This window comes from Corvus hawaiiensis, chromosome 1, assembly GCF_020740725.1.
Source record: "Corvus hawaiiensis isolate bCorHaw1 chromosome 1, bCorHaw1.pri.cur, whole genome shotgun sequence".
Taxonomy (NCBI): Eukaryota; Metazoa; Chordata; class Aves; order Passeriformes; family Corvidae; genus Corvus; species Corvus hawaiiensis.
In genome coordinates, this window is record NC_063213.1 from 5,149,140 (window position 1) to 5,169,487 (window position 20,348).

The following is a 20,348-nucleotide window of genomic DNA, read 5'->3' on the forward strand; positions in this document are numbered from 1 at the left end:
CCAGAAGAGTAGGGTTTTTTCTGAGCAGCTCAAGAGCATTTAGGATAATGTGTATCTTAAATGAGGTGCTCCAAATACACTCTTAAGTTTATAGAGGTTTGCTCACATCCTATCAGTAATAATAAAAAAATACTGAGCAGATTTCTCAGTGAAAAAGGTACTCATCGTATCTTCTTTTTCTTTTTAAAAACTGATGGCTCAGAAAGTTGATGTTCTTAGCCGTGTGTGGGCAAACAGTTGTTTCATTTCCATAACTTACCTATTTCACAGTTACTTGACTTCCTTTCAACTTGTTTCTTTTGTTTGGACAGAATTAGTGACAGGAAGAGAAGCATGAAAAATGGCTGAATTCTTGCTACCTGGTACCAACAACTTCCGTAGGTTCACTCAGGAATCCTTGGCAGAGATCAAAAAGAGAATTGCCACCAAAAAGAATTGTCGAAGAAATACCATAGAGCAGAAAACTGAGGAGAAAGCACGTCCTCAGCTTGATCTAAAAGCTTTCCAGAAGTTGCCAGCTCTCTATGGAAACCTTCCTTCAGAGCTCATTGGGGAACCACTGGAGGATCTCGACCCCTACTACAAAGATCATAAGGTTAGAGCCAACCAAGATACTTCAATTTTATATTTAATTTAATTTAATTTAATTTATTGTATTGCCAAAAGTTTCTGTGGGCAATCTATCAAAGAGTTTTGCTTACATCCCTTTATACAAACTCTCATCCTTTTCTAGGTTAAACAATGGATGCAGTTGGCACAGCTGAGTGGTGTGCTGTTATCCTTAAAAAAAAAGCTTAACTTTGAATTTTAGGAATGAAATAATATGGAATTGATTGACATTTGAATCAGAATAGAAGCAGAAAAAATAAACTGGATAAAGGAAGAAAAGGGGGGGTTGAGAAAGAAATTATAATAATTAGGAGTAATAATAATTTTGTTAATTTTGTACGTAATTTTGTAAATGTTCTTAAATTCCATCGTTTTGAACAATGTGTTTCACTCCATCTCAATGTTCCACTTACCCATTCAATAAATGATAAAGCATAAAAATTATTTTAAAACAATTGCTGATGAATCCTTAAAACCTCCTGACTCAGGCTCTATATTCCAGTTGTGACATATTGAAGAATACTATGTTCTAGTTGTGACATATTGAAGAATATTATTTTCAATAACACATAGAGAAATGGGAACTAATCCATTGGGAATTATGTTTTTTGCTTGAGAGGAGGTTAAGCATTGAACTAATTTCCACAATATAAGAGCTTGAGGATCGCTGTCAACAATACCAAATAATGATAAAGGCTGCAGTTCTTCCCTGCACCTCTGTATATCTTGACTCAAAGAGGGATTCATTCTATTTTAAGAGAATAATCATAAGCAAGATTAGTTCTGTGCACGCCTCTTCACAAATCACAAGATTGAAAAAAGAAGTTTGTGCTCAGGAATATTTTGTGGCCTGAATGTTAAAGGGTATTAACTCTTTCATCAGTTTCTGATGAAAGGATGGCAAAGTAATACAGAATCTTTCCAGTTAACCAGGGTAAATTGAAATTCAAGCTCTTGTTCATGACTGATATAACAGGATACAGCACAAAATATATATTCCGTATATATACATATATGTATATATATCAACTTCCTGAAAAATTCTTTGCTTATTTTTAAAAGGTTTTCATAGTGCTAAACAAGCAGAAAACAATCTACAGATTTACTGCTACACGTGCCCTGTGGATCTTCAGTCCCTTTCATCCAATACGAAGAAGAGCAATTAAAATTTTAGTACATTCATATCCTTTTGTTGGCTTTATTCACTTTTTTTGACTATAAAACCCTACATAATCCTATGCTTTCGTATTTTAGAGCATTGAACTAATCTGGTCTTTTCCTCACTATAGATAGATTTCTAATTATGAATCACCTTAGATATTACTAGTGTTTTGGTGCTCTTGTGATAGTTAAAAAGAAAATGTTTTGTGAGTATTGGGCTTATTTAGCCTGATTTTCTACAGGTTTGTGTTTTGAGCTCTGATATTGATTTCCTGATGTCTCATAGACAAGTATCTCATTCTGAAGCCTTTCCCAGTGAGAAGATTGATGTGATTTCTATCCTTTTTCTCATCTTGTTTACCCAAATGTGGGAATTAAATTCAACTCACCCATAGAGCTGATGAACCATTGGCCAGTTTTGAGAGAACAGGTTGAGTTAGGCAAGTACACACAGGAAAACACACAGAAAAAAACCCCATGTAAACTTAGTTTCTTTGGGAAATAAGACTCAAAAAGGATACATATGGTTTATGAAAATAAATATTTCCAGGAATGCTATTGCAGGGAATGCCTTGGGAATATGAAGGTAATATAGATCCCACCTTATATATCAAATTTAGGGGATCGGAATCACAAGTGTATTACTCCAGTTTGGCACTGGGGAAGGACACCTGAGCTGTTGCTTGGGACTGAATCAAACCCAGAGCAGAGTCTGTGGTGTCCCTGTGTGGGTTTCAGATTTCCAGCCACCTCCTGGCTCTGTGGTGTGAGGTAGCTCCAAGAGCTCCAGGGTTGTCATCGTAGCAGTGTGCAGACATCCCTGGAAGAGCGATGTCCTCTCATCTGAGGTTTTCTCTGCGCAGAAGTTGGCTGATGCTGGCATTTCAACATGAGTGGCCCAGCTCCTTGTGACACCTGGACCATGCCTAGAGCTAAAGCCAGGATTTTTTTTTTTGTGGGGATGGAGAGGATGGCTAATGGCAAAGCTAGATAGCTTTCCCATCTTCTTCTACCTTATAGATTGCCAAAGTGTGGTAGGACACGGCGTGAGATCCAACTCCAGAGTCACGTGTTTGAGCTAAGGTGTCTACACATGAGGTAGCTGCCCAAGCTCCTGTCTCTGGGCCAGCAGGTCCCAGACAGCAGCTGGGAAGCCCCAAGAGTTGGCTAAACATGGGCATCCCATTATAAAAACCCCATTAATCTATTAGAGAGCATCCAAAGGAGGGCTATGAAGACGGTGAATGATCTGGAGGGGAAGCCGTGTGCGAGTGGCTGAGGTCACTTGGTCTGTCAGCCTGGAGGAGACTGAGAGGAGACTCGTGGTCTTCAACTTCCTTGTGAGGGGCAGTGGAGGGGCAGACCCTGATCTCTTCGCTCTGGTGACCAGTGACCAGTTGAGGAAACAGCTGGAGCTGAGCCAGGGGAGGTTGAGGTTGGATATCAGGAAAAGATTTTTCACCCAGGGGGTGGCTGGGTACTGAACAGGCTCCTCAGGACAGTGGTCACAACACCAGCCTGACAGAGTTCAAGAAGCATTTGGACAACGCTCTCAGGCACATGGTGTGACTCTTCAGATGTCCTGAAAAGGGCCAGGAGTTGGCCTTGATGATTCTGATGGGTTCCTTCCAACTCAGCATATCCTATGATTCTATGATCTAGAGTTGTTTGAGACCCCTGCAACCATCCTGTCAGACTTCATGCTGTCCTTTGGAAGAGAACAGGTGTGCCACGTCAGAGGCAGGTTTGGGCTCCACCTGTGTGATTTGGGCAAGTGTTTATGCTATAAAATGAAACTAAAATTGTGTCCTTCCACCCAATCCTAGAGTGGTTGAGGGTCCTTTTTCCAGGCTGGAAATGATTAGAGCAGCAGATCTGTAGTCAGTGCAGAAGTCATGAATAACAACAGTAGTGTGTTGTCATCTAACATGGCTCAAAATCAGTGAATACCTGTGCCTGCTGTTCTTATATGTGCTTTAAACAAAAAGCCAGATATTATGTCAGTGACTGATGGAATATTTAGTTACATTTCTGAATCCATGTCGTATTCTTTGCCTTCACTCCCATGACTTACATTATTCACCTGGTTTATCATGTGCACCATATTAACTAATTGTGTATTCATGGCTCTGACTGAGTCGTCGTCGTCTTCATGGAACACATATGTTGAGTAAGTATCTGGGGGTATGTATATTTTTTAATTATGTAGTTGTATTGAGTTATTGAGACTTGCCACTTTCACTCGAGATAGTTTGTGGGAGATTTAAAAGGAAAGTTGCTTGTTTAAGGGTGTTTTTAAATTTATTTTTTATTTGAGGAAGTAGTTTTGTCCTTAAACCCAATATCTACAATAATTTTGGTGTTATAGGAGAAAGTGAGTGTAGATGAAGTTTCACTGTTGAACTGGCTTCATGTCTGTTCCGCTGCTCCAATTTTCCCATTTTCTGAAGTTACTCAGTAATTATTTGCTCTCTATCAAAATGCATTTCCCATTGTTACTGATGTTGATTGAGCACAAGGGAGCTGCTGTCTTTTAAAATTCTGGCTAATTATATTGAAATGCTGAGTTTTGCTCTAATAAAATGTTCTGTCAGAAGCTCTTGGCCTGCAGGGTGCTGTTACAACGTAAAGCTTTTCTCTTCAGCGTGCCAACACCTGTAATGTTAAATCACAATAAATCCATGTCTTTGTAGTCAGCCTTGAAACGTATAATGCCATGGGTTTGTTGGTTTTTGGGTTTTTTTTTAGAGACTATTTCAGCTCTCACTTTTTCACTTTGGCAAAATATGCTAGAATATGAATACTGAATACCTAACACAAGGGACAAGATTCCCAAATACTTAGTATTAAAAACAGTTTTAAAATTACTTTTTTACTATCTCATGTTAAATGACATTGAAACAGCTTGGAATGGCAAATCCTCATGCAAGCAGGAACAAGACTGCATGGTATTAAAATACACCTCTCCAGAAGATGCTGAGGTGCTTCTCTACCTATGAGAAAATTAAAGGTTGGATCAGAGTTGTATCTCCTGTTGGTATCAACTAGCATTCAAATGCATTCCAAGAATAATTTCAGAATAATTCTTTCCAAATGAAAAGGGAAGCATTACATCCATACAATTTCTTAGTGCATTTGCTGACTACCAAATGAAAGCCTTTTGAATTCTGTAGGGATATTGCTGCCTTCTTGAAACTATAAGTGCACTCAACTAAGTCCAGAAGAGCTTTTACTGCTAATTTTCCATTAATAAGAATAATTGCCGTCTGAAATTGAAAACCCTCTACTCTTGTATTCCTCTAAGTGTTTTACATATTCTGCACAGAAATGATTGCCGTGTGCCCAAAGTAAATAACACAGCACATCACATGTTCACTTGGCCACTTGAAACTGGAGGAAGATACAAATTTTGATCTTTATTTTAGCTAATAACTGGGAGTTTGGTGTTTCTGCAATTGTGAAAACTTCTATGAAAGAGTTTGGAGAAAATTGTTGAATGCCAAAAAGTATGTCATGGGTTGCACATTAACAGGCATGTTCAGGTTGCAGTCACCTACTGCCTCCAGCTCCATGGGAACCAGATCCTGATGGAATACACTGAAATCCAGCAGGAGCTTACTCTTTCCACCATTGTCTCAGTTTGCTGGCCCAGACATTAAATAGTCTGACCATGCCTCTTCCATTGAGTGCTAATACTGCTCTTTCCCTTTGGCACTTTTCTCCCCTCCTTAGATTTACTTTCACTGGCATTTACACTTTTGAATCATTGATAAAAATATTGGCAAGAGGATTCTGTCTAAATGAATTCACTTTCCTTCGGGATCCCTGGAACTGGTTGGATTTCACCGTTATCGTCATGGCGTAAGTGGGAGTGCATAAAATATGGATTACCTGCCTTGGCTCTCTGTGCTGGAGGTTCTCATTGCTGTGGTGCAAAAGGCTGTCTGTGGTTTAAAAACCAACCCATGGCTCCTAATTGCATCTGAAACTGTCTAGAACATTGACTTTTGTCCTTGTTTAGCACTCACTGTATTACAACATTTTAGTCTTTCAAGAAGGGAATAGGGCTGTGCAGAGAAAGATATTCCCAGTGGTGGGTATATGTGAATGGATGTGTTTAGACTGGTGAAATGTGAGAGCTGGGCATAAATACAGACTTACTGATCCCATGAATGAAAGTATAATTTTCCAGTTAGGGTGATGGGTATAGACACCAGGACAGTGGATTAAATTAGGGCTCCATCTCCAAAAATCATAGTTTAAGCTTAATTTTCTGGTAATTATCAAGTTTCTATATAGTGGTTAAATGCAGCTACAGAAGGGAGATCAAAACAGTTCAGCCAGCATTTGGAAATTCATAATTTGGAGTGTTACATTTGTATTTTAAATGAATAATGTTTGAAAATGCTTATGCAAAAGCAGCTGTGCACAAGCCAGGAGCCACCTTAGAGGAAAACTCTAAAAATCAAGAAATACATTTCTATTTTATAAGTCTTCAGACAAATCCTTGATATGTAGTTTTTTTACTACTTAAAATACTCTTGGAAAGATTGACATCCAAGAATGACCACTGTAAAATAATTGTGCTGTCAACTCTGTCCAACCACTTGACATTTCACATCTGGACTTCTCAGGTATGTGGGAGCATTTAGCCACTTGGGGAGTGTGTCAGTCCTTCGAACTTTCAGGGTTCTGAGAGCTTTGAAAACCATTTCAGTAGTCCCAGGTAAGAAATCTTATTTGCTGAGTATTTTCTCCTCCTTACAACTCATTCTTTGCTTCATTCAAACCATTGGCTTTTGCCTTTTTTTCCCCCCTGTATCTTTCACAAGTTGTAGACACAACTGAATTTGTGAACACAAAAAGTGTCTCAGTTCATCTGTCCCTGTCAGAATGAGTTGTGTTAGAAAGAATATTGAATATTGTTTCTTTTCATTATGCTTTTAAAGATACTGTTAGCACTTTATAACGTCAATTTAGCATAATATTCTTTAGCTGGTCTGTGTGTTATGGTTCCGCAGAAATAACTCTGAATATTCAGGGGCTTTACTACTAATGATCTTACATCATCTATCCCTTCCAGGGGAGGCTTAGGTTGGATATTACCTTCACAAATTACCAGTGTTGGAAGTATCATTTGTATCATGAGTATTACTTTTTATGGATAAAGAAAACCAGACTATCTCTAGTTTGTCACCTTTGCATGAGTATTTTTCAGGGATTAAACAAAAATCTAAAAATTGTAGGGACAACAAAAGGAGGAAAAAAATATTTTTCTCATATTAGTCACTCTCATCCCGAATATACTTATATTGCAAATATATGTGCCACATGTTATCCTGTAATTCTTGTACTTTGGCTTTTATACATTAACTCTAATCAAGTATGATATCTGAATCTCAGTTTTTCATCCTGTTTTTCCTTTTTACATTGTCTTTTTAGGACTCAAGATCATTGTAGGGGCACTTATCCAGTCTGTTAAGAAACTCGCTGATGTGATGATCCTGACTGTTTTCTGCTTGAGTGTCTTTGCCCTCATAGGCCTCCAGCTTTTTAAGGGCAATCTCAGACAAAAGTGCATCAGGAACACTACAGAGTTTTGTAATAAAACATGGGAAAATTATGAAGAGTTTGCTAATGATTCAGGTAATTTTTTCTCCTTAATTCTTCTTCAGATAATGATATAGACACCTATGCACACATGTATAACCACAGCTGTGAAGTATGTTGATGTCTTGATTGACATTTTGATGAATAACTACCTGATAATGGCCTTCTGATTGCCAGAGCAGCTCACAGGCATCCAGGAATGCACTCCTTCCCTTCATTATAGCAAAAAGCACTCCCAAATTTTCCAGTAACATCCAGTTCTGTTTCCCTGAATGATATGACAATAACTGAAACACACATTAGCTCATTCTCTGTTGCAATTCCCCAAAGTTCACCTTTTACTACAGCCTGAAGAGCCCATACTTCTCCATTTTCCTGCCCAGGGAGAACTGTTCTTCAGCTTGAAACAGAGGAATTTGTTGAAAAGTCAAATTACTTACTACTTGACATCAAATATATCTTATTTTATGTCTTATATAAGATACATACAATATACATCTTTCACATTTACACCTTGTCTGAGGATGGTGATGGAACCATGGAGCAGAGATCTGAAAATGCATCAAAGCACTCTCAGAGGAACAACTGTAAGATGCAATTCAGAATAGCAAAGCCTTGTGCTAAAGGAGAAGCCTCAATTTATGTGAAAAAAACAGGCTCAAAATAATCAATGTCTGTGCCAGAAATATGAAGAAGGCTTCATCACTGAAGAAAATCTCCCCCAGTGAGTTCAGACATAGTAGCAGTTGCAGAGGGAGAGAAGAATTGTCCCAGGAGAACCACTGAAATACGGGAAAAGCCACCCAGAATTGCTGTTTGTCCAAACTCTGTGTGGGAGATTTGTTCAGACAGAATTTCTTCAATAACTTCATAGTCCAGGGGAAGAAAGTGTAAAAAAGGTTTTGAGGAAAACCTTTTTTCACTTGTTCCTACCAAAAGTCTACACATAAGAAGCAAGTAATTTACATGTACAGAATGCTGTAAAAATCACAATTGAAAGCAAACTTGAAAAGGAACCAGTGACTAGAACAGTAGAACATAACAGAAACAATGGATGTGACAAAGTAGGGCTAAAAATGCTGATTTTCTGTGCTGAAGAACAGGAAGCAAAAGGATCTATATTTTGGTATATGCAGAACATTGAAGCTGTATAAAGGCAATGGCCTGGAGAAAGTAGAGCTCAAGAAATTAAAAATCTGTGTTGTTTCACAAGCTGAGCAGGGTTAGGAGCTGCTGTTTGGCTCAGCAGTGGTGGAGATTCACACAGCCGAATACTCTTTCTTCCTCCTCAGAACAGGACTTTGTTTTTCATTGCTCATTGGAAACAGAGCTGGTCTATTCTATTCCTTGTGATGTTCACACACTGTCTTGGAGACGGGTAATTGCTACAGGCCAGAACTGTGCCAGAGTTTGTGCCAACATTTACCAAATATTGAATTGGTTTAACATTTTGATTAGATTTTAGGGAGAAATTCTTTATTCAGAGAGTGGTGAGGCCCTGGCACAGGGTGCCCAGAGAAGCTGTGGCTGCCCCTGGATCCCTGGAAGTGTCCAAGGCCAGGTTGGACGGGGCTTGGAGCAACCTGGGATAGTGGAAGGTGTCCCTGCCCATGGCAGGGGGTGGGAATGAGCTGAGTTTTACAGTCCCTTCCAACCCAAATGACTCTGGGATTCCGTGTCTGTATTTGAGCCTATGCCTTCCAATTCCTCATTTCCTTTATACAGACATAGCCAAAGTGACAATATCTTTAAAAATTCTGCATTAAGGATTGCCTTCAGTCTGAAATTTGTGCATACACAGATGTATGCTTATAAATGAGGCCAGGACATCCTGCAATCCAGTGCAGTTAATGTGAGCATGGGAAACCTGTGCACTCTCTCTTACTGGTCACTGGTTACTCATCACTACTCATATTAAATGATAGAGTATTCAGGCTAGAAAGTGCTCTGGGTTTAATTTTTTTCCCCTTTTTTTTTTTTAATAGATTATTTTGCTAGGAAAAATGGTACTGTGGATATTTTGCTGTGTGGTCATGGTGCTGGGTAAGTGCACTTAAGATTATTTCTTTCTTGGAAGATTTCTCTGCCCCAGTGCCCCTATGTTTGTTCAGTCATGTGAGACAAAAGCAGAAATTCCAAGCTTTCCTTGAATGCAGAAACAAGAACACAGAAAACAAAGTATAGCAAACAGTCAGATAATTTAATTCTTGTAGGGAATGAAGTATGAACCTGCAGTCAGCTTATTCAGGTCTAATTAGTCTTTTAGACTTTCCAGAAGTGCTCTTCCTCTTCTCCATGGATGTACAAGAGAACTGAAAAGGTGAAAGGTCTGGGGAGTAGCACAGGACAGACAGTTTCCTCTCTGTGAAGGCTCATGAGTGTTAAACTGGAAAAACAAAACACGAATTTTGGAGGGCAGGTTTGGGCAAGAAGAGAGATGTGGCTGCTTTGCAGTGAGGGGCAGGAGATGAGGATTGGAGATGAGGAGATGAGGGACCTGTCCTGGGATGGTGGTCTACTCCAGCCTATCTTCTTTTGCGGCTGGATTGAGAGTCCTTCCTTTCAGCCAATACTACCTGGAGTAGAAAATTGTTTTGTAATAAACTGCAGAGATGAAACATAATCAGAACTCTTGCATAAGCTGACGTTTTCCTTGAAATCTGCATTGTTATGAGAGCTCCACTTTTTGTTATTAATTCTAGGGTCTGTCCTCCTGGCTATAAATGCTGTAAAATTGGGCCAAATCCTGATTATGGTTTCACCAGTTTTGATACATTTGGCTGGGCTTTTCTTTCCTTATTCCGCCTGATGACCCAGGACTACTGGGAGCGTCTGTACCAACAGGTACCAGCTTTGTGCACGGTTCAGAAGAACTGATTGTCATTAGTTGAAGTAGAAAATGTGTAGAGAGGACAAGAAACCTCAAATAAAAGCAATAGCTGCAAGCCATCAAGCCCATGTCTTCCCTTCTCCCTGTGACTCCCAGAAAAGGGATGCTGAAGTGCCCCCCAGCCCTTTCACCCTGCTCTTGGAAAAAAGTATGAAAAGGGTTCTGTACTGTCCTTCAAAAATATAAAAATGCCTCCTTGGTTGTCATCATGGGGTGTACAATCAGTGATTCACATGTGAGGGGATAGGAGGAGGGAGAAAGACGGGGAAGAAGGGCTAAGGAAGATCTAATTCCATTTAAGCTTCCTAAAGGGTTGTGTCTAGGAAGCTCAGTGCTTCTAAAGAATTTCAGAGACACATTGAAAGGCTACTTGGTATTTTTTGTGGTAATGTTTATCTCTGGGGTGTGTTGCTTGCAGACCCTCAGAGCTTCTGGGAAGGTGTATATAGTCTTCTTCATGATGGTCATCTTTCTGGGCTCATTTTATCTAGTCAACTTGATTCTGGCTGTAGTAACAATGGCATATGAGGACCAGAACAAGGCCACCATTGCTGAAACCGAGGCAAAGGAAAGGAAATTTCGGGAAGCCATGGAATTATTGCAGAAGGGGCAAGAGGTACGTAAATTATTTGCTTTATTAAGTGTTTGTCTCAGAGTTCTATTGTTGATCACATAGAATGGTTTGGGTTGGAAGGGGCCTTGAAGATCACCTCATTCTAAGCCCCTACCATGGCCAGGGACACCTTCCACTAGACCAGGTTGCTCAGAGCCCCATCCATAAGAAAAAGCATCACTCCCTGTGTAGTGCTGTGTATAAAAGCCACTCATGGAAACAGGAGCAAGTGACAACTTACTGAAATTAGTGATTCCAGGAGCTGCAGAACAATTCCTTGTTCAGTGGTGTATGTTTCCTGTGAAACAATTATTTTTATTCTGGATAAAAAGCATTAATGGTTGATGTTACTTTAAGAAAAGTGGTATTTTAAAATCTGGAAAACAAAATTCCATCAACCAGCAGCTTCCAAAAGAAAATGTAGTTGTTTCTTAATGCTTTTTATTCTATTTTGTCATTTGGGCTGCTGAGCAAAGAAACATACAGTAATTCTGCTGCATTAACATCTGAGCCAAAACCTATTGTAGTTGAATGAAAAGTCTCTTGATAACTTAAATGGCTTAGAAGCTTCTGGAACAAGATACTCCTGTGTTTTTAAAATATCATCCTAAATTCATCATGGGAAGGAAAATCATCTACACTGTGAATACAGTCCCAAGGATCCTAAATGAAAAGAGAGAATTTTATTACTGTTTGAGCATTTATTTTGGGGAAAGGATATATTCCACTGCATTATTTTCAAACTGAGCATTTTTATTGTAAGCAAATTTGCCATATGGAGGAGTAGGAGCTATAATGTGATTATTTTGCCTCTGGCAGGCCCAGTACATGTGATCATATAACACACTGCAAATAGCAAATTGTTCAGTGCTCCATATGTTGGGGAAACTCTTTCTTGTAGCATTATCACATATTTGAAGATTTTTAACGAGCTTTGTGAAACACAAGTTGTTTACAGGAAATAATAGTATAGAGCACAGAAGTGTTTTCTTTCTGCTTTTATTCAAAGCACCCAGCAAAAATATCATCCGTGTTTCTCTTTTAATTTCAGTCATTGGGCATTAAAGGGATTGATATCCTGTCACTTAGCTCCTTTGAAGCCCCTTCTCTGTCTACCAAAGAAGTCAAAGAAAGGAACAATAGGAAAAAGAGAAATAAGTCACTGGGGATAGAAGATAATGAAGAAGAAGAAGTATTCCCCAAGTCACAGCTCCCAGACAGTCAACGAAAGTTGGTAATCTATTATCTGAATCTGAGATCCTTACAGCTTTTCTAATTTTAATTTAAAATTAATTGCTTGAAAACATAAACCAAATCCCATTGCAAACACAGATCACTCTTAAGTCTTTAAAATAAACAGCTTTTTGGGATAAGGAAGAATTAGATGTAAAAATTAATTTGAAAAGTAAGTATTATAACTGAAGGATGAAAGGAAAGTTAAAATACTTAAATAAATTTTCTATAACATTGAGAAATAAAAAGAAGTGAATGACTATCAGAACCTGGCTTTTATACCATCATTCTCTGTTAAAAATTTCATACTTAAAATGTTAAGTATAAAGCTTCTCTCAAAAATGGCTGGTACAGCTCATAAAATTTTATTACCTACCCTTTAAAATCTAAACATAATCCTTCCTGAAAAATTGAAATCAGATAAGAGTTTTGGACTTGCAATGGTTGACAGTAAATGTTACGAAGCTCTAATAATTTACTGCTTCCCCAGATTTTCTCTGTGATGTTATGCTGTTCTCTCTGTTTTGCTTTTCCTGGGCTTGCAGTCTCTCCTCGGCCTGGTGTACGGCCCCAACGCCACCCAGGCGAAGCGCAGGCTGAGCCACGGTAGCGTGTTCAACTTCCAAATGCCCACCGTGGAGGTGGGTTCCAGGGCAGATTTCAGTGATGAGGAGACCCACGGCGCTGGGGGACACAAAACCCGGTGCCAGTCCCTGTCGGGAACGCAGATGGGAAGACGCTCCAGCCTGCCAAGCCAAAGGGGCCACAGCTCCCACCCCGCGACCCCGCACTGCGCGCGGAGCAGCAAGGGCGCCAACGTGGATGACCACCTTGGGGTGGGTTTGGGGGTGGGAGGAGGGAGCAGAAGGGTGCACAGCCAAGATCCAGTGTCCTCTGAAGGAGTCATGCTTCCACCAGTCATGGAAGACTCGGGAAAGAGGGATCTGGTAAGGAAAAATCTATTATTTTAAATATATGCTTTGTATTGTGGCTTATCGATCAGTGGCAGGGGAGGTTTTTTGGTTGTTTTAAGAGTTTCAGCTTAATGGTAAACAGTGATGTGAACTCAAGCATAGTGATGTGGGGAATTTTTAAGTTGTCTGTAGAAACTGGTTTTTAATAGTCTGATACTTCCTGAAAACTAGATTTTTGCCTTCCTGTTATAAACCTTATGTTTCTGCCATTCATTAATTGTATTAACATAGTTTTAAAGGTTCCTAGTGCTGAAATTACAAGTCACCAAAGAGTCTTTTCATCCTGAATGCTGCCCAGGGGTGTAATTTTGAATAATACCTGTGATTTTTTTTTTTTTTTTTGTTCATAGCCCCTTTAGCATCATGCAGCAGCTTTTGCCTGTAAGTTTCCCAATTTCCCCCATTTATCCATCACCTCTCTCCTATTCCATTAGTCTCTTGAATAATTCCTAGGCCTATTTCCCCTCATGCACTCATTTACAAGGCTGTGCTTGCCCCGTATTACGGGCTTGCAGGATCCATTCACTGCAGCCCCATTACAGAGCAGGACCTTCAATCTCACCATCTATTACATCTTGTAAGAAGGTATATTTATTTGGCTGCGTGTCATTTTTCCTATTAACTCTCACAGTTACCCATCATCACATCCTGGCTCATTTCATTCCTGTGGTATCTCCCTAATCGTGTTTACTTCTCTGAGCAGCCAGCTGTGCATAATGAGAGCAGCATGATGCATTTACCTCCTCATCTGTCAGCGGAGTACTTTAATGAGGCTCTTCAGAGACAAAGGGCAGCAAGTGTCGTCAGCATAATTACCAGTGTCTTGGAGGGTAAGTGGTTCCTCATTAAGTTTATTTCAACCCTAAGGTAATACTACCATGAAATAACAAAATATACTTCTTAAAGGTTAGCAGTGATTTGTAGGTGTGTAGTTAGGAATTTCATTGTTAATTTGGACTTTTTTTAGGAAAAAAAAAAAGGTCTTATACATATGTCTTTATGTACTGGAACACATTCTTTGCCTATTGAAAAGGCTCATTTTGTAGGACAGACAGTGAAGGGGGTTGGAAGAGTGGGTGGAAGGTGTTTCTGATCATCTGACCTGCAGGACTGGGACACGGTTTTCTCCTCCTGATCCTGTGATTTCTGTTGGGTCAGTGGCAGACACACAGGCATGCAGAATTCAACAGTTAATAAGATTATGCAAGTAAAATTAGTTGTGGCTATTCTTGGATACTGAATACTTAACCTCACAATTTTATTCCTTTAACTTACCTTCCCGTGTGAATTTTTGGTGGGAATTAATCAGTGATAGTTATTTTGATGACTGATACTTTTGTTGCAGATCTTGCTGAAAATTTTCAGTCCAAGTTATTCAGGATTATGAACTTTTGTTTTCTTTTGGCTCTTTTGAGCAGCTCTACCACCAGTTCTTGGACCACAAGTATGGGACTTAACAGGGGGGTACCATTGTGGCAGGGAGGTCCCTTTCCTTAATTTTTTAGGAGATTTTTTTCTTGGGAGAATCACAGTTGCAACAAATCCAGTTGAGCTTTGCTTTGCAGTGTAATTTATCAAAGATCTGGGTTTTGTTGCACAGTTTGAGCTGCGAAGTGGGGTGGAACAGGACTTGTAGCTCTAGAGGAAGACAAGAGCCAGACCTGAAGTGAGGATTGAGTCAACGTGATCACTCTGGAATAAGTGGTGTAGGGTGCAATCTGGTACTTGAGCCTGGGGGAGAAGAAATGAAAATTAAACAGAGGACAGGAATAAGGACAAGTCCAATTAAGAAAAGGAAATGAGTCAGATCCAGATCATCTATCTCTGAAAAGCTTCCAGGTCCTTGAAAACCAGATGAGTAATTCCTACTGTGCTTGTATTTAAAGCTAGCTCCAGTTGGTCAATGAATTTGCACAGGACTTAAGCTGGGTCAAAAGCATTTTGAAGGACTCGTTAATATTGATGGTGAAGAAAGAAAAGTTATGAGATTTAGATTTGATTAAAAAGACGCAAATGACAAAGACAGAACAGCTTCTGTCCCAAGTTTTACTTATGGAAAATGGAGATGTCTGGAACTTGCATCAGCTGGGAAATGGTAGGTGTGACTTTTCCCATAGAAATGGCCAAAGGCCAAATTTCAGACAGTTTGGATTTGCCAGAGTCAGAGCTCCTGTGTCTGCCACTGATTCTTTAAATTGCCTTGAGAGTCAAGGGAGACAAAAAGTTGGTGGGTGTGACACAGATGTTGTCCCAGACACTCACATGAGGACAAGGTGGGAAGTGCCATAGCTGCTCTATTGTCCTGTGAGAACATGAGAGGCTGTGGTGAGGCCTCTGCATCACAAATATCTTCTTGTCAGATTATTGTAGCACCAGTCTGAGACAAATACAACTCCTTCCAACGGCTTTTGAAGGAAGTGCTCATGAAAGAATTTGGAGTCCAATTTTCTCTGAATTTTTATTTTCATGTTTATCAGCTGATGTAAGAACCACATGAATGGTAAAAAGTGCAGGGAAGCTTCATGCTCTATGAGAGATGAGAGGTTTCCTTTTTCTTCTCTGGTCTTTTGAATGCTTGAAGTTGTCATTTCACCATCTTGCTCAGTGATAACTAATGATAGAAGGATTTTTTTTTTGCATTTAGAACACGAAGAAGCTCAGAGGAAATGCCCACCACGCCTGAAGAACTTTGCTTTAAAGTATCTAATTTGGGACTGTTGTCCACTTTGGTTGAGAATCAAGGAAAAAGTGGCCGCTTTCATAAAGGATCCTTTTTTTGATCTCACCATCACCCTTTGCATTGTGATGAACACTTTGTTCATGGCACTGGAGCACAATAACATGTCACCCACTTTTAAATTCATGCTTAAAATAGGCAACTTGGTAAGCAAATTCTCAGCTATGTGGCTTTTCATAGGATTAATTAATTGGTTGATGTGTCTTTTTACTTGAAACATAAAGAGTAACAGTAAAAATTAAAAATTAGCAAACTCTGCATTTATAAACTTTGTTTCTAATATAGATGACTCTTGGATTTTTTACACACTTTGGCATGCTCCTGAGAAGGCAGAAAACAATCCTCTCATTTTAATTAAAAGTTCATTAGGACTTCATAAACACGGGTTTTATTAACCTGTCCATGAATGTTATTTGAGGGAACATGACCTAAAGATAAGATAAATTCATGGCTACTTTCAGGCTGATGCTACTGTTTCTTTGTCACAGGTTTTCACAGGAATCTTCACTGCAGAAATGATCTTAAAAATCATCGCTCTAGATCCCTATTATTATTTTCAGCAGCCCTGGAATATTTTTGACAGTGTCATTGTGACACTGAGTTTAATTGAACTGAGTTTCCCCAAACACAAAAGCAAGAAAGAAAGGCGAAAAGGAGGAACCCTGTCAGTTTTACGATCCTTCAGACTGGTAATGCTTCATGCATGCTCAGTTGTATGAAACTTTATCTTCTGAATTTAATAGAGAATACTTCTGTAGTTAGGAGGCAAGAAATGATTTTTTTTTTTTACCCAAATTATTTTTATTTCCTCATCTTGGCTTTAAGAATAAAAAACGCACTCAAACTCCTTGTGATGTTAGAGTGAGAGTTTAATAAGTATATTTCTTTTGAATACACTGAGAAATATTCAAAGGAAAAAGTATTCCAGAATGGACATGTTATAAAACTGATGCAAATAATTAAAAACTAGCACAGGAAATTAAGAAAAAAAGTGTCAGAGTACAAACAGAAACAAACAGTATTTAAAGAGATGTGGAAATGATGTTAAGGTATCCTTTTCATATACCAGGGATGGATTTAAATTGGTTTATCAAAAGATAGACTCTTTTCATAGTGCTACAGCAGCAGTCCCTGAACTTTTGGTCCTTTGTGTTACATGTAAATTAAGCACCATAATCTACATCAAGAGCATTGCATGGACATTTCCCTGTGTGAGCCAAGCATTTATCAGGGTCTCAATTTAGTCTGGTCCTTTATAAGGTGACTAATTTATGTCTGCAATGTTGCCCAGTCAAAAGAAAAAACATCTATAAATACTTTTAAAAAATATTAATGTGCCACAAATGTTGCATGGCTGGAATAATTCCGAATATCAGTAATTTGGCTGTTGTAGGATTTGCATGGTGCAAAGATGAGTTATCTCTACCGATGTCTAACACTATGTTTTATGTTGCTACACAGCTGAGGGTCTTCAAACTGGCAAAGTCCTGGCCAACTTTAAACACTCTAATTAAAATAATTTGTAACTCCCTGGGAGCACTGAGTAATCTGACCCTCGTCCTGGCAATCATCATTTTCATTTTTGCTATAGTAGGGATGCAACTTTTTGGGAAAAATTATGTGCTCAACTGCTCTAAAATAAACAAAGACTGCAAGCCACGCTGGCACATGAAGGACTTTTTCCATTCATTCCTCGTCATTTTCCGAATTCTGTGTGGAGAATGGATTGAGACCATGTGGGACTGCATGGTGGTTGCTGAACCATCACTGTGTCTTGTTGTCTTTCTGCTGGTCATGGTGATAGGAAATTTAGTGGTAAGTTTCCTTCTCATCATCCTGTCTATGGTGGAATCCACTTAATGGCTGTTCTGTCAACAAAAGGTAGCTTGCCTAAAAACAGGTGGAAAAGTTACCTATCTATGTTTTAGTCTCCTTTTCCTTTCACCTTTGAGCCATTGCCTGTATTTTCCCATTTTGTGTGCTTTGCACACAGCATCACTTGACCTTTTCATGGGGCAATGTGACGAGGACTATCTTCATGGTAAATACAATACAGGCAGCTATGTTTCTTCACATCTTGGGATTTGGATGTAAATAATCAGTGAGGCTTATGGCTTACCTGCTTGAATTAATTAGGCCAAGTGCTTAAGTCCCTCTCTAAATCAATTTTATTTAATTATTTTTAAGATCTCACGCAAGTACTGAGTTCTTTATCAGCAAATGGCAGAATCTACAGTGCTACCACTGAAATCAGGATTTTCTCTGGGAATCTCTAAGTACATTTACATCCAAGAGCTAGATCCTGTAATGGCATAACCTACACAGCCTCACACTCTGTGCTGAAACAAGCCTGCCTTCCTGTCCTGTGCTCTCCTTTCTTAATGCCCAAGTCATAAATATCTCCTTTTAGTAACTTTGTTCCTCGCATCCTTCGTTCATATACCAAATTTCTCTTAATTGTAAAAAAAAAATCTGAACATAATTAACTCTAGGCAGACCTTTATGGGAAATATCTGTTCTGTGGCTGAGTACCAAATATGTATTTAATGTCCTGCCTGTTCCACACCGCAAGGATTGATGTCAGTGATGAAATGCTGTGAGTGATATTTCTATCACATAACGTTAACAGTCAAGCAATGAAGTGTTTAGCCTGCACTTTTTGTCCAGGCTTTCTTATGGTCCAAGGAAGCCGAGAGAGGTATCTGGGACAGATTTATTCCAGTCTAAAGTCAATAACTAAGACAGATGGGATGAATTGATCTCTGGAAGGCTGATACTCTCCACTGCCTGTGGTCCTTGGATGGCTCACGGGTGTTATCTGCCCAGTTCTGCCATGATAAAAGTTAAGATACATGGATCCCATTCAAAACCAAAACACTAGTGAAAAAATTAAATTCTCACATTCCCTTAAAAGCCAACAAACAAAAAACAAACAGAGGTTTAAAAATTCCCTTATTTGAAGGTACATAAAAAATGGGAAATTCAAGCTTCTCTTGGTTTTGATTTTTGTGATAATGTGGCAGATTTGAGGAAATTTCTGGGCCTGAATCTGATCTCACAGAATTCTGGAAGTAACTCTACAGAGGCCTGATTTAATTCTAATTTGAAGAATGAAGAGACAATTATTAAACTGACAAGATGTGAATCTATGTTACTACTTTAACCTTTGAAAAGTTGCTTTGGCCAAGTAATGCATTTGTCACACACAGGTCTGTTTTCTCTGGTATTCTAAATTACTTTTTTTGGGAGGAGGGCAATGGGAACATTGACGTTTCTGACAGAGGATTTCATCAACCAAAATGTGATCAGTCGCTGTCATTTCCTTATCACCTTGGTTTTCTTGGTTTGCTCAGTAGAGACTGAACTTTGGTAGCATCTGTGTTCTTCAAAGTTAGAATTCAGATTTTTGAATGCTACTCTCCGGACTTTTAATTTTTTTATTATTTTGACTGCTTTCAGGTTCTCAACCTTTTCATTGCATTGCTGCTGAGTTCTTTTAGTACTGACAGTCTCCAGACAACAGAGGATGATGGAGAAATGAACAATCTTCGGATTGCCTTCGCTCGGATCCGCAAGGGATTCCACTTTGTCAAGAGCGTGACGTGGGATGCCTGTTGTAGGAAGCTCAGGCAGATAAAGAAAATACACAGGAAGAAAATGAGATTGACTGCACAGAACTCACTTCCTTGCACAGAAACAAAGAGTTGTAAAGAGAATTACAATAATGAATGGATTGAGAAAAACAAGGACAAATGCCCAGGTCTTGAAGACTTTGTTAGCAACCCCAATATATTTGTTTGCGTCCCTATTGCTGAGGAAGAGAATACAAGTGAGGGTTTTGAAGATGACGATAAACTGAGCTCATTTACAGACACAGAACACAGCAAACAGGTAATGGATTCCTTTATTTGTGTTGGAACACTAGAATCATGGAGAGAGATGAAGGGAGGGAGGGATGCGTGGGAGAAGATGGTCTCTAGCAGAACAGGGTGGGATACGTTGATCCATTTCCAGAGAGTTACAAAGTTTTGAACTAGAACCAAAAGTGAAAATATTTAGAGCAAGGGTAGATCGTCACTTGGAGCCTTTTAAAACCAAGATTCTTTCATGATTTTAAAAGAAAATTGTTGCAGGAATTCCTAGCTGACATGCTGTGGTGCACACAGGTAATTGTGATAGTCCTTGGTGAACCTGGATGTTTTTTGTAAAAATCTATGTGACTAATGTCAACTGGTTTGGTATTATTTGCACAAAAGAGTAAAAATACATGTTCTGCATACAGAACATTATCATGGATTCAGAATATGAATTTATAGCTCTGATTCTTACTTTGTCCTTGCTGTGTGTAGAATGTAGTAATTACTAGAAGTGGATAGGATTAAGTGTGGAGTGGCTCTACTAAGGACATATTTTTGGTATGACATCATATATTTACCCTATTTCTTTGTGCTCTATGAATTTTTCAGTTCTGTTTTAATCACAATTGTCATTCTGGTATCACAATTTCCCACCTTAAGTTTC

The 20,348-nt window shown here is 39.0% G+C and overlaps 1 protein-coding gene across 1 annotated transcript in view; it reads left to right on the forward strand.

The window, feature by feature from the left end:
* The first annotated feature begins 340 nt into the window (after nucleotides 1-340).
* LOC125333359 (sodium channel protein type 5 subunit alpha-like) overlaps nucleotides 341-20,348 on the forward strand; it is a 33,400-nt gene continuing 13,392 nt past the window's right edge. The window contains exons 1-16 of the mRNA XM_048319260.1: nucleotides 341-595; nucleotides 1,672-1,790; nucleotides 3,845-3,940; nucleotides 5,503-5,631; nucleotides 6,405-6,496; nucleotides 7,213-7,416; nucleotides 9,366-9,423; nucleotides 10,083-10,224; nucleotides 10,689-10,886; nucleotides 11,935-12,117; nucleotides 12,662-13,063; nucleotides 13,791-13,920; nucleotides 15,735-15,973; nucleotides 16,316-16,516; nucleotides 17,289-17,642; nucleotides 19,287-19,718. Of these exons, the coding sequence (XP_048175217.1) occupies nucleotides 341-595; nucleotides 1,672-1,790; nucleotides 3,845-3,940; nucleotides 5,503-5,631; nucleotides 6,405-6,496; nucleotides 7,213-7,416; nucleotides 9,366-9,423; nucleotides 10,083-10,224; nucleotides 10,689-10,886; nucleotides 11,935-12,117; nucleotides 12,662-13,063; nucleotides 13,791-13,920; nucleotides 15,735-15,973; nucleotides 16,316-16,516; nucleotides 17,289-17,642; nucleotides 19,287-19,718 (3,234 nt within the window). The remainder of the gene's footprint in view (nucleotides 596-1,671; nucleotides 1,791-3,844; nucleotides 3,941-5,502; nucleotides 5,632-6,404; nucleotides 6,497-7,212; nucleotides 7,417-9,365; nucleotides 9,424-10,082; nucleotides 10,225-10,688; nucleotides 10,887-11,934; nucleotides 12,118-12,661; nucleotides 13,064-13,790; nucleotides 13,921-15,734; nucleotides 15,974-16,315; nucleotides 16,517-17,288; nucleotides 17,643-19,286; nucleotides 19,719-20,348) is intronic.